The sequence below is a fragment of the Vipera ursinii genome (genome assembly GCF_947247035.1).
Source record: "Vipera ursinii genome assembly, chromosome: 1".
Lineage (NCBI taxonomy): Eukaryota > Metazoa > Chordata > Lepidosauria > Squamata > Viperidae > Vipera > Vipera ursinii.
Window position 1 is genome coordinate 28011950 of NC_139512.1, and position 14261 is coordinate 28026210.

The 14261-nt window shown below is 39.7% G+C and overlaps 1 protein-coding gene across 2 annotated transcripts in view; it reads left to right on the top strand.

The window, feature by feature from the left end:
* The window catches only part of HIF1A (hypoxia inducible factor 1 subunit alpha), a 56818-nt gene extending 47035 nt beyond the window's left edge, over nt 1-9783 (top strand). For both annotated transcript variants that reach the window (XM_083370190.1, XM_083370191.1), the window contains 4 exons: nt 1040-1449; nt 2922-3030; nt 4900-5026; nt 7760-9783. In XM_083370190.1, the coding sequence (XP_083226316.1) occupies nt 1040-1449; nt 2922-3030; nt 4900-5026; nt 7760-7911 (798 nt within the window). In that variant the 3' untranslated portion in view covers nt 7912-9783. The remainder of the gene's footprint in view (nt 1-1039; nt 1450-2921; nt 3031-4899; nt 5027-7759) is intronic.
* The last annotated feature ends 4478 nt before the right edge of the window (nt 9784-14261 follow it).

Sequence of the window (14261 nt, forward strand, 5' to 3'; positions counted from 1 at the left end):
AGATTTATTCTCTAAAAAGATGCTTCTGAGCGCATGGCAGTGTCATCATGTACTTGACTGCACATGGAAAGGGTATGGCTGCATGGCTGCTATAAACTGTCAGACAGGTTGTCAACGCTGCTAACATCAAATGTTATTGCTTGACAAGAGATGAAGAAGTAGCTATTTCATATGTTAAACTTGTGTATTGCTTTAAGACTTGTGTATTGTTTTAGTTTAAAGTTGGGAGGAGGGAAGAGTAGGAATGCACTTTCAGGGCCATTTGTCTCTCTAAAGAAGATAAGGCTTTGGCAGGTCTTCTAACGGAAGGGAAACTGATTCTTTAAATTAATTGGAGAATATGATTAATGACAAAATTAGAAAGGTGGAGAATTGTGTTTTAATATATTGTGCAAGGGGAGGAGATTTCAGATTCCAGCTCCCTTCGAGCAAGCATTTGCTGGTGTATTAGGCTAATAAAGGACTTTTAAGGTAAACAATGCCTTAGAGTCACTTGAAAAGCCCATACGTTGGAAACTTGACACAGGTGGTATATTTGTGCAACTGTGTGTTCTGGAGCTCCTGCTGGGAAAAGAATTTGAAATGCTGCAGAATACTAGTGTAGTCTGTGGACCGACACTGGTCCACGGCATGCCAGCAACAGGACCACACAACCAAGTGAGCCCCCATTTGTCGGATGTAGGCAGCATGCAAAACCATGCTGCCTCCGGTCCACGGAAAAACCTTTCTCCACAGAACCGGTCCCTGGTGCCCAAAAGGTTGAGGGCCACTGTTCTAGATGATGTTAATAAAGGTTATTTTTGAAATCCTCATATATCTATATAAAATAAGGATAAGGCCATTTTATCAGACTAATAGAGCTGAACCCCATAAATGCCTGAAAACTATTTTGCTTGCCATTTCCATTCCGGTAGCTTTCCCTGATAAGCCTTTTGAAAGAGGAACGGGGTTGATAGATTCTTGGAAGATGACAGGCCTGATAGCAGTTTAATCACAATCCTGTGTCAGATTACACAATTATGTCCTCTTCTTCTTTCAGGAAACAGATTTAGATTTGGAAATGTTAGCACCTTATATCCCCATGGATGATGATTTCCAGTTGCGCACCTTCGATCAGCTTTCTCCACTGGAGGGCAGTACTGCAAATTCTTCTAATGTGACTCCTGTAACAGGGTTTCAGCAAACTCCAAAGCAGTCACCTGCCACTGACACGGTAAAATCCACGACAATCAAATATGAAACTGATCCGAAGATGCTTGTAACATCTGCTCCTATTAACCCCAAAGGACTCACAGATCCTGCTCCCATAATCAGTGCCCCGGCATCACCTTATCCTAAGAATCAAAGTCGGACTTCATCTCCAGTCAGAACAGGAAATGGCACAATAGACCAGAGGGACCAAATGAGTCCAGGAGCACCAGACTTGTTGACAGTTACTTTTGGTAACAGGTAAATAGAGTTATCTGTCAGATCTTAAAACCAATATGTGATCTATACGCCTAAACACAGAAAGGCGAATGAACTTGTGAATAGTAGTGCTTGCAAGCACTATTAAATCCACTGATCCTATTTGTCTTTCTTTTAGAATTTGTCTTATTAAAAAATAAGGGCAAAATGCTAGCATTTGGGCTGGAATCTATTTCCAGAAAAGCCTTTGTGAGCGTGAAAGATCACTGGGGAGGAGATTAATTTATTTTTGTTAAAAAGGTATTTTGCTATTGGCTGTGACAACTAATTTGTAAACAGGGAAATCTCCTCTGATACAGGTAGTCCTCAGTTAAGGATCCTAATTGGGACAGGAATCTCCATTGCTAAGCGATGTTGAGACTCTAGAAAGCGTGCAGAGAAGAGCAACAAAGATCATTAGGGGACCGGAGGCTAAAACATATGAAGAACGATTGCAGGAATTTGGTATGTCTAGTCTGAAAAGAAGGACTAGGGATGATATAATAGCACTGTGCCAATATCTAAGAAGCTGCTACAAAGAAGAGGGGGGTCAACCCATTCTCCAAAGCATCTGAAGGTAGGACATGAAGCAATGGATGGAAACTAATCAAGGAGAGAAGCTACCTAGAACTAAGGAGAAATTTCCTGACAGTTAGAACAATTAATCAGTAGGACCAACTTGCCTTCAGAAGGAAGTTATGGGTGCTCCAATACTGGAGGTTTTTAAGAAGAGATTGGACCACCATTTGTCTGACATGGTATAGGGTTTCCTGCTTGAGCAGGAGTTGGACTAGAAAACCTCTAAGGTCCCTTCCAACTCTGTTATTCTGTTATTCACTCATTAGACAAAACATTACATGACCATACCACTTATTGGTATGTCTTCTGATCATTAGATGAAATACATCAGGATACAAACATATTATAGGGGCTGTGGTTGGTGCAGTAATTATAATGCAGTATTGCAGGCAAACTCTGCCCACTGCCAGGAGTTTGATCCTGACTGGCTCAAGGTTGACTCAGCCTTCCGAGATGGATAAAATGAGGGGCAATATGCTGGGAGCAATATGCTGACACTGAACCACTTAATTTCGTATCGTAAAAAAAAAACACAAAAACCTGCATATAGATTCCCACAAAGCTAGCCTCAAAAATTTTTACATTTTAAAATCTGAAAATATCTATTTTTCTTCCTAAGTCCACCCCAATTAGCCCACGTAAAATACACATACATATACCTTGGTCTGAACATTTCAGTCCTTTTCATTTAAGGATATCATCAGCAGTGTGTTCAAGGCACAGAAACGGTACAATTCCATGCTGAAAAGAATTTCTCACAGCTGGTCTACACCCTGATGAGCTGACATTATTATAAAAGAAAACATTCCAGATTTTATTCTGTGTAATTATTCATAAATTTAGTTTTAATTGATATGGAACAGTTGTTAACACTCTGGCTTTATATTCCCCACTAGATCGAATGAAGCAAATGAAGACATCAGTCCAAGGATAATAGCTCTCCATAATATTCAGAGGAAACGGAAAATGGAGCAGGATGGCTTGCTTTTCCAGGCAGTAGGAATTGTATGTTTTTTTAAGGATTCTCCCCTCCCTTTTAACGTTGGGTATTGCATCTTTAAAAATGTATTTTTCTTGAGTCATCAGGTTGTTGTTTCACAAGAACATTACAATTTTTAGCTCAGTTGTCAGCTAAATGAAAGGTCAGCTGAGCTCTAGTATTCTCACTTCTGTCCTTTAACATTATCTTTCATTACTCACGCTCTTTCAGAGCCGTAATACTACAACTGTGGCCTTGATGCTTCAGCTAACAGAGTGGGCCTTGTTTAGTTGTGGGTTAGGAGACCACCAGAACCTGTAAGGGTGTCAGAGTGGAAGAAGGCAGGGTATTCTGGAACGACGATGTTGTGCTTTAATTAATCTCTTGTAAGACTTCTATGGTCTGTGTAAGCAGATATAATTAACCTTAACAGGTCTCTCCAGATAGTTTGAACTCGTAGAAACACCTTTTGTATAGAAATACCTTTATTGCAATTCAGATGATGTTGTACAGCATTTCCAAGATATTCCCGAGGTGTCTCCAAGGTTAGAAGATGATAATGCTCCCAGGGTCTGCATATTGGGACCCCATGTTTTCTGCTAATGAAGCATGGCTCACTAGGGAAGAGGGAGGAGGAAGTCCATCCCAGAAAGGGGAGGGGAAAGGAAATACATCATATGGTAGGAGGGTCTGACTGCCCACATTGTGATTTCTCCACCCAGCCACGTGGTGGCAGCACACAGGGTGTCTAGTTTTGTTGTAGCATCCCCATAGTTACGTGACTTACATTTGGCTGCTTGATAACCGACTCACATTTATGATGGTTGCAATGTCCTGGGGTCATGTGAACGCCTTTTGCAACCTTCTGACAAGCCAAGTCAATGGGGAAACCAGATTCACATAACAACTGTGTTACTAATTTAACAACTGTAGTTGCACTTATCAAATGTGGCAAGAAAAGTCATAAAATGGGGCAAAACTCACAACAAATTTCTCACTTAGCAACATAAATTTTGGGCTTAATTGTGGTCATAACTTGAGGACTACCTGTACTAACTTCAGCAAAGCATTTCATCCATTGCATGCTGACTATGGTTAGTTAAGTGTGGGCTGTACAGAAATTAAGATAATGAGCCAGTGTTGTGTTATGGCTGCAAAGAAAGCAAGTATTGGAGTCTTGGATTGAACTATTATAGAAATCTTACAAATCATAATCAACAACAATACTATAATTTAAATTCATGAAAGAAAATATTTTCCTATTGTTTCGTCAGAACTCACCTTGGATACTGTGCTCATTTCTGAGCAGAACAGTTTTAAAAATAACTCGGTGAAAGTGAAACAGATTTGAGAAGGTAAACTAAGTTGAACAAGCAGCTAGAAACAGCCCAGGGGAAAGAAATGGAAAAAGCTGGATTTGACTAGCTTTAAGAAAAGGCAAGATATAAAACATGAATGAATGCTTTGCAACTACTAGAAAACAGATTCTGATTGAATGTTGTTAAAAAAATTCCAAGAGCAATTCATTAATTGCCCAGAAAAGTGGTGGCCTACCTGTCTAGATATGGTTCTAGATACATCTAGGGTAGGTAGTATCTAGAGTTAAGTAGTCCATGAATGGCAAGTGAAGTGCATAATTAACAACCTCCCCATCCCTGCTTTCCTCAATGCATTCGTTAAACGAATGTGCAGGTTGTTAGGTAGAGCATGAAGTGACTCAAGGGTGAGGGAAAACGTGGGCAGGCACAAGCATACGTGGTATTCTGATCTGCTATCAGAGATCACATGCTCTTCAGGATATCTGCTTTTAAATGAGTACATTTTTTTCATCTCTTTAGTAGTTTTGAGTAGAAGCTCTGAGGTTACATTAACAAAAGTGTGTATGTATTTTTAAGGGCACATTATTGGCACAACCAGGGCCTCCTGGAACAAATATATCACTGGCTTGGAAACGTGTAAAAGGATGCAGATCAAACGGACAGAATGAGGTGGCGGAGAAGACTGTAATTTTATTACCATCAGGTCAGTGTTTGTGTAATGCTAATGTAATCAGATATGATCCCTTCTCCTTTTCTCATGTAAACATCTGTAGTTGCACAAATGCTCCAGATTAGTTACCTAGTATATTAGTATACCTACTAATCTGAGGAACGGGAGGTTCTCTTTTATGAAATATTAAGTAATAGTAGCTTCATTATGTTGGGGGCAATAAGCTGACTTTGTAATAATGCCGCTTGGGCCCTCCCGAAAGCTCTAATAAGCAGGCATATACATAGAATGAAGGCTATTGCTAAGCACATTGATTTGTGCTTCTTAGATTGTAAGCCGCCCTGAGTCTTCGGAGAAGGGCGGGATATAAATGGGATTTTAAAATAAATAATATATTAAATATTTAATTAATATTAATAAAAATTGGAAATGATATGAAGGCCCAAGCTATATTGGGCTGTCTATTAGAGAAATTCTATTTTAATACATATATTGGGGAAAGGAATGAAATGGATAAGATCATAGATGCTTGAGGGTAAGGGGAACTTTGAATTGTGAAATTAACACTAACTAATATCCTTCCATAGGATTTGAGAACACAGCAACTGTGTTTCTTAAAAACAATTGGAGACACCCTCCTCCCATGCTGTATAGCAGGAGAGTTAAACTGGTGGCCTGCGGGCCGGATGTGTCACATGCAGGCCATGCCCACCCAGGCTCCATAAAGGCCAAAAATGTCACGATATGTCACAATATGTCACGTGCCGCGATCGGGTTTGACACCCGTGCTGTATAGCATATTCTTGTGCATTGTTACTTATTTCCAGCAATGTCTATGAACCTGTCAGAAGCATTCTTAAATAATAAAAATGGTGGGTAGGACTCTCCCATTACTTAGTTGGGAAGAATGTCAGTCCAAGGGGAAAAAAGGAAAGAAGATGTAAATAAGACACTTCCTTAGGGCTATAAAGAAGCAGCAGGAAGCACTCTCACCAATTTACCTTCTCTCATCCTATTTTCAGATTTCCAAACATGTTTATTATAGAGACAGGTTGCTTATCTTTGCCTTTTCTGTTTGCTTGGCATCAGTGGATTAGTCTGTGCCTTAGGTTAAAGAAAAAGTTGAGAATTCAGAGTAATTCTATAGCCTGTATAAAATATGTGTAGTTGTATAACTTAATATTTCCTTTCACTGTTTCTCTTCTGAGCAAGGGCAAATCTTATTTCAGTTACTCCTTTAATTTAGATTTCTGTTAACTATTGTTTTTTTCAGGATATATTTCCATAATTCTGTTTTATTTTTTAAGAATACTTCACCTTATATTTATGTATTCAATACACACACACATACACACACACACTCTCCCATTGCACTTTTTGCATGACTATAGGCGATTTACAATAAATAAAATACAGTATAAAAATGAAATGCATATCAGCTGGGCATTATCTAACCCAGCGATGGCGAACCTTTTAGAGACGGAGTGCCCGAACTGCAACCCAACACCCACTTATTTATCGCCGGGTGCCAGGTGGGCGTGGCCCACTGGGTGGGCGTGGCTGTGGTGGTCATGGCAGATTGAGTGGTGTGGCCAAGGTGGGCGTGGTCACCTCAATGTTGCTCGTGGGACACCTGTGGGGGGTGGGCAGTATTGGGGGAGATCCAGGAGATCTCTGGCAGGTGGGGTGGTAGGCAGGAGACTCATCCTGTGAGGTGAAGTGAGGCAGGGCAGGGGTACCATTGCCATGAGGCAAGGCAAGGGGTGGGGCGGCTGCTGCCTGACACCATCGGCCCCCACACACAGAAGCCAGCGAGCGCATGGGGGCTGACAGTGTCCGTCAGCAGGCACAGCCTGCTGGCCCCTCAACCTGGGGCTCCGCAGCCCGCCAGAAGTTCAAAGTAGCAGCCTCTGAGCTGGATGGGCAGCTGACAGCTGAGGAGGCCATGCGGTGGGTTGTGCCCGGGAAAAGGAGAGCATGCGAGGCCAGGAGGGATGGGACATGGGGGGAGAGAAGCCAGCCGTGCCGGGATGCATCTGGCCACGTGGGACCTTGGCGAGTTAGCAGGCGGTTGGTTGAAGACGGACAGTTGCCATCTCCAGGGCATGGTGCGCGTGCCCATAGAGAGGGCTCTGAGTGCCATCTCTGGCACAGGTGCCATAGGTTCGCCACCACTGATCTAACTCATAATTCACCCAGTCAGGAGAAAGGCTTTGTCCAATACCGAAGGCCCCAGGTTCTACCTATTCTCTGCTGCCCCATAAAATGGAAACATTACATTTAGCTGTTATCAGATAAAGGTAAAGGTAAAGGTTCCCCCGCACAAGTGTGCTAGTCGTTTCCGACTCTAGGGGCCGGTGCTCATCTCCGTTTCATAGCCGAAGAGCCAGCGCTTGTCCGAGGACATCTCCGTGGTCATGTGGCCGGCATGACTAGACGCCAAAGGCGCACGGAACGCTGTTACCTTCCCACCATAGTGGTCCCAATTTTTCTACTTGCATTTTTACATGCTTTCGAACTGCTAGGTGGGCAGAAGCTGGGACGAGTAACAGGCGCTCACTCTGCTACGCGGCACTCGGGATTCGACCCGCCAAACTGCCGACCTTCCGATCGACAAGCTCAGCGTCCTAACCCACTGAGCCACCGCGTCCCCTGTTATCAGATAGTCATAGCTAAATTCTCTAACAGATGACAGGTGACTTGTCTATTTATTTGTTCAATTAATTGCTCCAGAATGCTATACATTCAGTTTCTTTTTCCTTGTAGATATAGCAAGTAAACTTCTAGGGCAGTCAATGGATGAGAAGGGACTCCCACAGCTTACCAGCTATGATTGTGAAGTCAATGCTCCTATACAAGGCAACCGAAACTTGTTACAAGGTGAAGAGTTGTTCAGAGCCCTGGATCAGATCAACTGAGCTTCTCTTCATGCACCTCCCTGTTCATAATTGTTCTGTTTGTTTGGACATTGGTGATTTACCACCTAAAAGCAGTGTATTTATATTTTCTATATCTGATTTTAGAAGCCTGGATACAAATACTGCACTAATTCAGTTAGTTTGTATCTGATCCCCTTTCTACTTTGAATAATTTCTTACATAATGAGTCTTTCTTTCTTTCTTTCTTTCTTTCTTTTTCTTTCTTTCTTTCTTCTTTCTCTTTCTTTCTTTCTCAGTAACTCAGCTAATGAATGCATTTTTGGTATATAAACAGTTCAAGTCAGTTAAATTTAGAACATGCTCATAATGACAGCTTTGAAGTAGGCACCTTTTCAAAGAATATTTTATTTTTTATTTTGACTAGGAGTTTGTCACTGAAGAATTTCTATCTGATGATACATTGCCACAATAAATTTGTCTAAGCTTTCTATCATGTGGTTGTAGGCATACTTGAAAGCACATTGTGCTGTTATCTCTTAATGTTTGAATAAATTTTTACTTTACTTTTTTTAAAAAAAAATATTGCTTTGCAGCAGCGCATTTGTAGCCAGTCGCACAATCTATTTTCTTATGAAAATAAACAAAATACCAGCAGTTCCTCATGCAATATTGTGCGTTTATAAAACTAGTTTTTAATATAAACATTTTTTTGTTTCTCTTTTATGTTATTTACATGTGAAGTTATGTAGAAATTTTGGAGTAGTGCTATATTTTTGTTTTATTGTATTTCAAGATGCTCCTAAACACTGTGTTTTAATATTAAAGCAGGATTAAGGGAAAACAATTTTAGTATAAGAGGCTAGCAACATCTGGAGATTTTTCAGGTCAGGAAAAAAGATTATTGGGGTAGATAATGGGAATCTCATGCAAATATTTGTGGAATGGGTGGATAGATAGTTTTTTTCCCCTCTCTTTTAGATTTTTTTAAATTGGGCCCACTAAATAAGGTTGATCTTCAGGCAAGTTGAAAATTAGTTGTCTTCCTTTTTTAATTTCTTCTTTTTCTGCAAATGAATGAATTCACTGCCACAACATGGCTCTCCAAAAGATGTCTTTTTCTTTAAAAAAGTAGCTATGGTCTTAGGGTCAGCTGTGTTTGAAGGCAATATGTCTCCTAACAGTTTGCTGGGGGAGGGTTTTATTTTCATGCCTTGTTTATGAACTTTCTAGAAGCATCTGATTGGATTGGATAGACCAGGGGTAGGCAATCTTGGCTCTTTTATGATTCATGGACATAGCTGGCTCAGGAATTCTGGGAGTTGAAGTCCACGAGTCATAAAAGAGCCAAAGTTGCCTACCCCTGGGATAGACCTTTGGTCTGATCCAGCAGGGCAACTTGTTATTTATATGAAGAAATTTTCTTTCATTTGAAAGACAGTCCATTTTCGATGTTGAAGTTTTTGGCCAAGTCAAAATTCTCCCTAGCTCATAGCTGTGAAAGTATATGCTAATAGTATATACTTAACTTAAATGTTTCCATTTCTCTGTTTGGTAGAGGTGATATTTCAGACAAAATCATAAACCATTTTGCTTTTTTAGTATCTAGTTTCATCATTAAGTTGCTGGCTAATAATTCAGTGTTTTGGATTTTAAGTACCTTGTTGCTATTAACATTTTCCCATTAAACATAGCTTTCAGTAATGCTGAATATACTTTAGATTTTTTTAATTTAGGAAATAAGTCACAAAGCATCTTTCTTTCCTTCTACATGCTGTACAATAAATTCCACCTAACTTGTTTTTCTTTTTCTTTTTGTGATTGGATATGACACTAACTGTATTGTTTTATAACATCAATAAACAATGTGGACCAGGCCTGTAACAGAGGATTATATCTGCAGATGATAGTGAATTTCTAGTGTCTACTGTAATTTTTTGCTCAGAAATCAAATTCATCATGCCATGAAATTTTTGATAGTATGTCGAGCAGTACTGTAAGGATGGGTGGTACAGCTCTGATATGCACATGTTCTCCCCAGAAGATACAAGGCATGTATGTTTTTTATAGTGCAATCCTGAACATGTCTATTTCAACAGCATGCTGACAAATATGTGTCCATTCCCACTCTGAAGCATCTTTTCAGTTTCAGATCTGATGTTGAACATCCCTATGTCATAGTCTTTTCTATGAAGTAGTGTCTTGTTAATCAGAACTTGAAAAAAATATTTTAAAATTAATAACGTGAACATATTGTAGCCTTTTGATGGCCTTTCAATCTTACTCACCCTGATTGTTGATGTAAACCTTGTCCATTCATATTAATATATACCAACGCTTCACCAGGAGCTCTAGTGCAGTTACAGCTGGTGCACTGCTCTTAACCCTAGCTGATTGATAGGCAGTGTTAAGTCATCCTTAGACAAGCAAATCTGGTCTCCAAAGTATAAACCTGATACCTGTGATCACCTGATCAGTTCTCTGGGTAGCTTTTCCCTAGCCAGATTAGCCAAAACTAATCATCGATGTAAGGATCTCTTTACTTTGGTGGAACAGGTGCACATGAATGGATCTTGTGATAATCTGGTACTTGAATGTTAGATGAGGCCATGGAGTTGATCTGAAGTGAAAAATGGCCCAATGGTACTATGTCCAGGGCTATAACCATTAGTCCCTTACAATCTTGTTATAAAGGTCTGTCTTTTGAATACAATCTCTCTTGTAGTTTTTGAAGCTTGAGGGTGCTTTCCTAAGAGGGAAACGATTTCTTTTCCTCAGGCATAGCGTATCATGACCTCAACAAAGTATCCTTACTTATCTATTAATAAAATGGTAGAATAATGGCCATAGGATGAGATTGATAGATGGATTCATAATTGGTTGAATGCCCCCCCCAAATACTCATAAATTACTCTATATCACTTTGAAGATAGTATTGAGTACAGTGTCACAAGGCTCTTCCTCAGGCACTATACTGTTCAACGTTTTTATTAATACTCTTAATTAAGGGGCTGGAGGAGATTGTAAAATTTGCAGGTTATGCAGAACTAGAAGGAATGGTTAAAAGGGAAGATTAAAAAAACAAACAAACAATGAGCCAAAAGGAACAAGACGGAATTTGGCAGGGAAAACTAAAAATTATACCTCTGCAGAAAAAAGGCAGGCACATTTTGAAATGGGGAAGGTTTGGCTTGAAGTAGTATAAGTGAAAAAATAGCTGGATGTTCTAGTGAATCAAGCTGAACATCAACTAATAGGGTTAGTTGCCAAAACAAAAACTCTTTTGGGGGTGTATTAAAAGGGATTTAGTATCCAGATTACAGGAAGTACTTGTTCTATTCTACTTGGTCAGGCCCTGCTTAGAGTATTACATTCAGTTTTCTGTGCTATAGTCTAAAAATGACATCAATGTGGTTATCACGATAGTGAGGAAGGCAGTAACCATGTTCTAAGAGGAGCAGTTAAAGGAAGTGGTTATGCTTCATTTGTAAAAGAGGTGACTTAGAGGAAATATGATAAAGGGCTGTCAAATAGAGAAAGAAGTGGACTTGTTTTGTCACCCTGGAGGACAGAACCAGAATTGCTGTGTTGAAACTACAGGGAAATCAATTAAGGATAAGCATTTAGAAGAATTTCCTGATGGTAAGAGCTATAAATCAGTATAGGCTGACATATGAAGTAGCCATGGAGAATACTGGAAATCTTCAACCAGGTTGGACAGCCATCTATTTGAATCATAGAAGCTGAAGCAGGAGTTGAACACCAACTAGATGAAAACTTAATCTCACAACACATAAACAGACCCAACCATAGTTTCAGCTGGAAACTGAGTATCATAGACAAGTTAAATCCAAAATACTAGGTAATCCCTGGAAGCTTGATATTCAGATCTATCAGCCGTCAATACACACATAGAAGTAAACCACATTTACACACCATTCAAATGACACAATAAAAAAACCTAGAAAGGAAACAGACTAGAACACATTGTCTTTAATACCTACACCCAGATAAACAGACAAACAAAAATAATATTCTAATCAAGGAAGTATGAAGGAGAAAACCCAATCAATCAATCCCAGTCCCAACACTGGCAGAGCAAGCTACTGTATTTAAGTGGGGAGCAAACCCCACACTCATTTGCACTGATTATGTTACCTAGTTGGGTAATGAAACATCTGCAACAAACAACCAAGTTCAGAGAGCGCCAAGGATTCTACAGGTCAAACCTGAACTACATGAGGCCTTGGAAAAAGTTCAGAGAAGAGCAACTAAGATGATCCAAGGCCTGGAGACTAAAACGTGAAGAACGGCTGCAGGACTTGGATATGGCCAGTCTAAAGAAAAGAAGAAATAGGGGGGAAGGATAGCAGCATTCCAGTATTTGTGAGGCTGCTGCTGCTGCTGCTGCTGCTTTTGGCGGCAGCGGCTGCTTTTAAATGTTAACATATTTTAAATGTTTTTTTCCCTTCTGAAAAGTATACAGTTTGATATCATAGGAATGTCTTACCCTGTGTAATTTGTAAACAATATGGAACATATTTCTTTTTAAAATGATTTTATCTAGAAATGCCATCTTTATTCTTTAATGAACTCACAAACCATCAATTGACACAGTATTTTATTATCCCCTTCATCTCCTAATACAGATTTTCTATTAAACTTTGAGAAACACTACATGAAAACTGCAGTTTTAATTCAAGACAGCAGAGGAACTTGTCTAATGCTACCATCAAAGGCAATAATAATAGCTAAAATTTAAAACTGTTGAAATGAAAAAAGATTGGTTCCCTCACCTAGAGAAGATGTCCAGATGTAAAAGAGAACAGAAGTATTGGTGCTTTTCAGTATATTCTACAGCTACTAATCCCTACAAATACCTGTTCCTCTGTGCATAGTGCTTCAGTGGTAGAGGGGCAATGTAATAGGATCAGGGCTTTTTTTCTCATAGAACGCTCAGAACGGAGTTCCAGCACCTTTTTTGGATGGAACCTTGTAGGGTAGGCAAGGTGGGTTGTATGACATGTGTGAGTTCCGGCACCTTTTTCTTTTACAAAAAAAGCACTGAATAGGATCCTTGTAGTATGTACAAAAGCTGAATTAGGATGGGGATGGAGGGGAGGCAAATTATAAGACATGCTTGGTCAGACAAAAGGAAATTTAATCTAGCAATTTGGTTCTACATCTTGCCAATCAAACCCAGGAAAGCAAGATGCAGGAATACTAGGTATGTTTCCCATCTTGAGTTGAAAATAATAATACAAGACCAAGCTTAAGAATAAATGCGTACAAAGTCAGAATTGAGAAGATAGCAAATGCCACCTCTGCAAAGAAGCTCAAAAAACAGAACCACCTAGTTAGCTGATGCAAGATTGCACAGACTGACTACAAACAACAGAATGACAAAGTAGTAATAATAGTGCATTGGAATATCTGCAAAGATATACCATTTGCCTGCAAGTGAGAATTGGTGAAATCACAAAATAGACAAAATAATGGATAATGAAGACACTAAAGTGCTCTGGGACTTTAGAATTCAAACAGACAAGCACCTGCCACATAACATCCCGAAGTTAACGAATGTTGATAAAGACAAAAAGTCTGGATTGTGGATATGGCAGTACATGGAGCCAACAGAATAGAAGAAAAAGTAGAATGAGAGTGACAAAAGAAAACAAAGTAACAAACCAAATTGTTTTGTGTGCACCCCAAAACAATTAGAGCACCATTTGAATACCATAGGCATTAAAAAAATCACATCAATCAATTGCAGAAGGCAGTTTTACTCAGAACAGCTTACATCTTGCAATAATATCTTTAACAACATCTGCCTTATCTCAGGTTCTTGGGAAAAATAGATGGATAAAAGTGCGAGGAGGAAGAGGAAGAAGAGGAGGAAGAAGAAGAAGGGGATGGGGAGGCCAACTGGATTTATCTCTTGAAGGTTTCCTTCAACTTTCATAATGATTAACAATCAATAGCTTTATGCCTCATGCAATTATCTCCCGCTTTTTATCAATGCTAGACTTCCTAAAGCCACTTATATGTAGTTATTAAAAAAACCACAAACTTTCCAATTTTCAGCACTTCACTATTGTCGAAGCATTTCCAATCTCCAATAATCCATTATACTTACCAGTTTGCCCAAAACGTTCTCTTAAATAATTCACATCACAATGTCTATTGGAAATTGCTGTGCTGGTCTAGTTTCAGCTGAGGATGCTTCTCCCAGATGCGGAAAGGAAATGCAAATGAGAGAATGTTCCGGATGCTCCCAGCCAATCCGCTCAGCGGGGCCACGCCCACTCTACGTGCAGCTCAGCACTCTAGAGCAGGGGTAGGCAACCTCGGCTCTTTTATGACTCATGGACTTCAACTCCCAGAATTCCTGA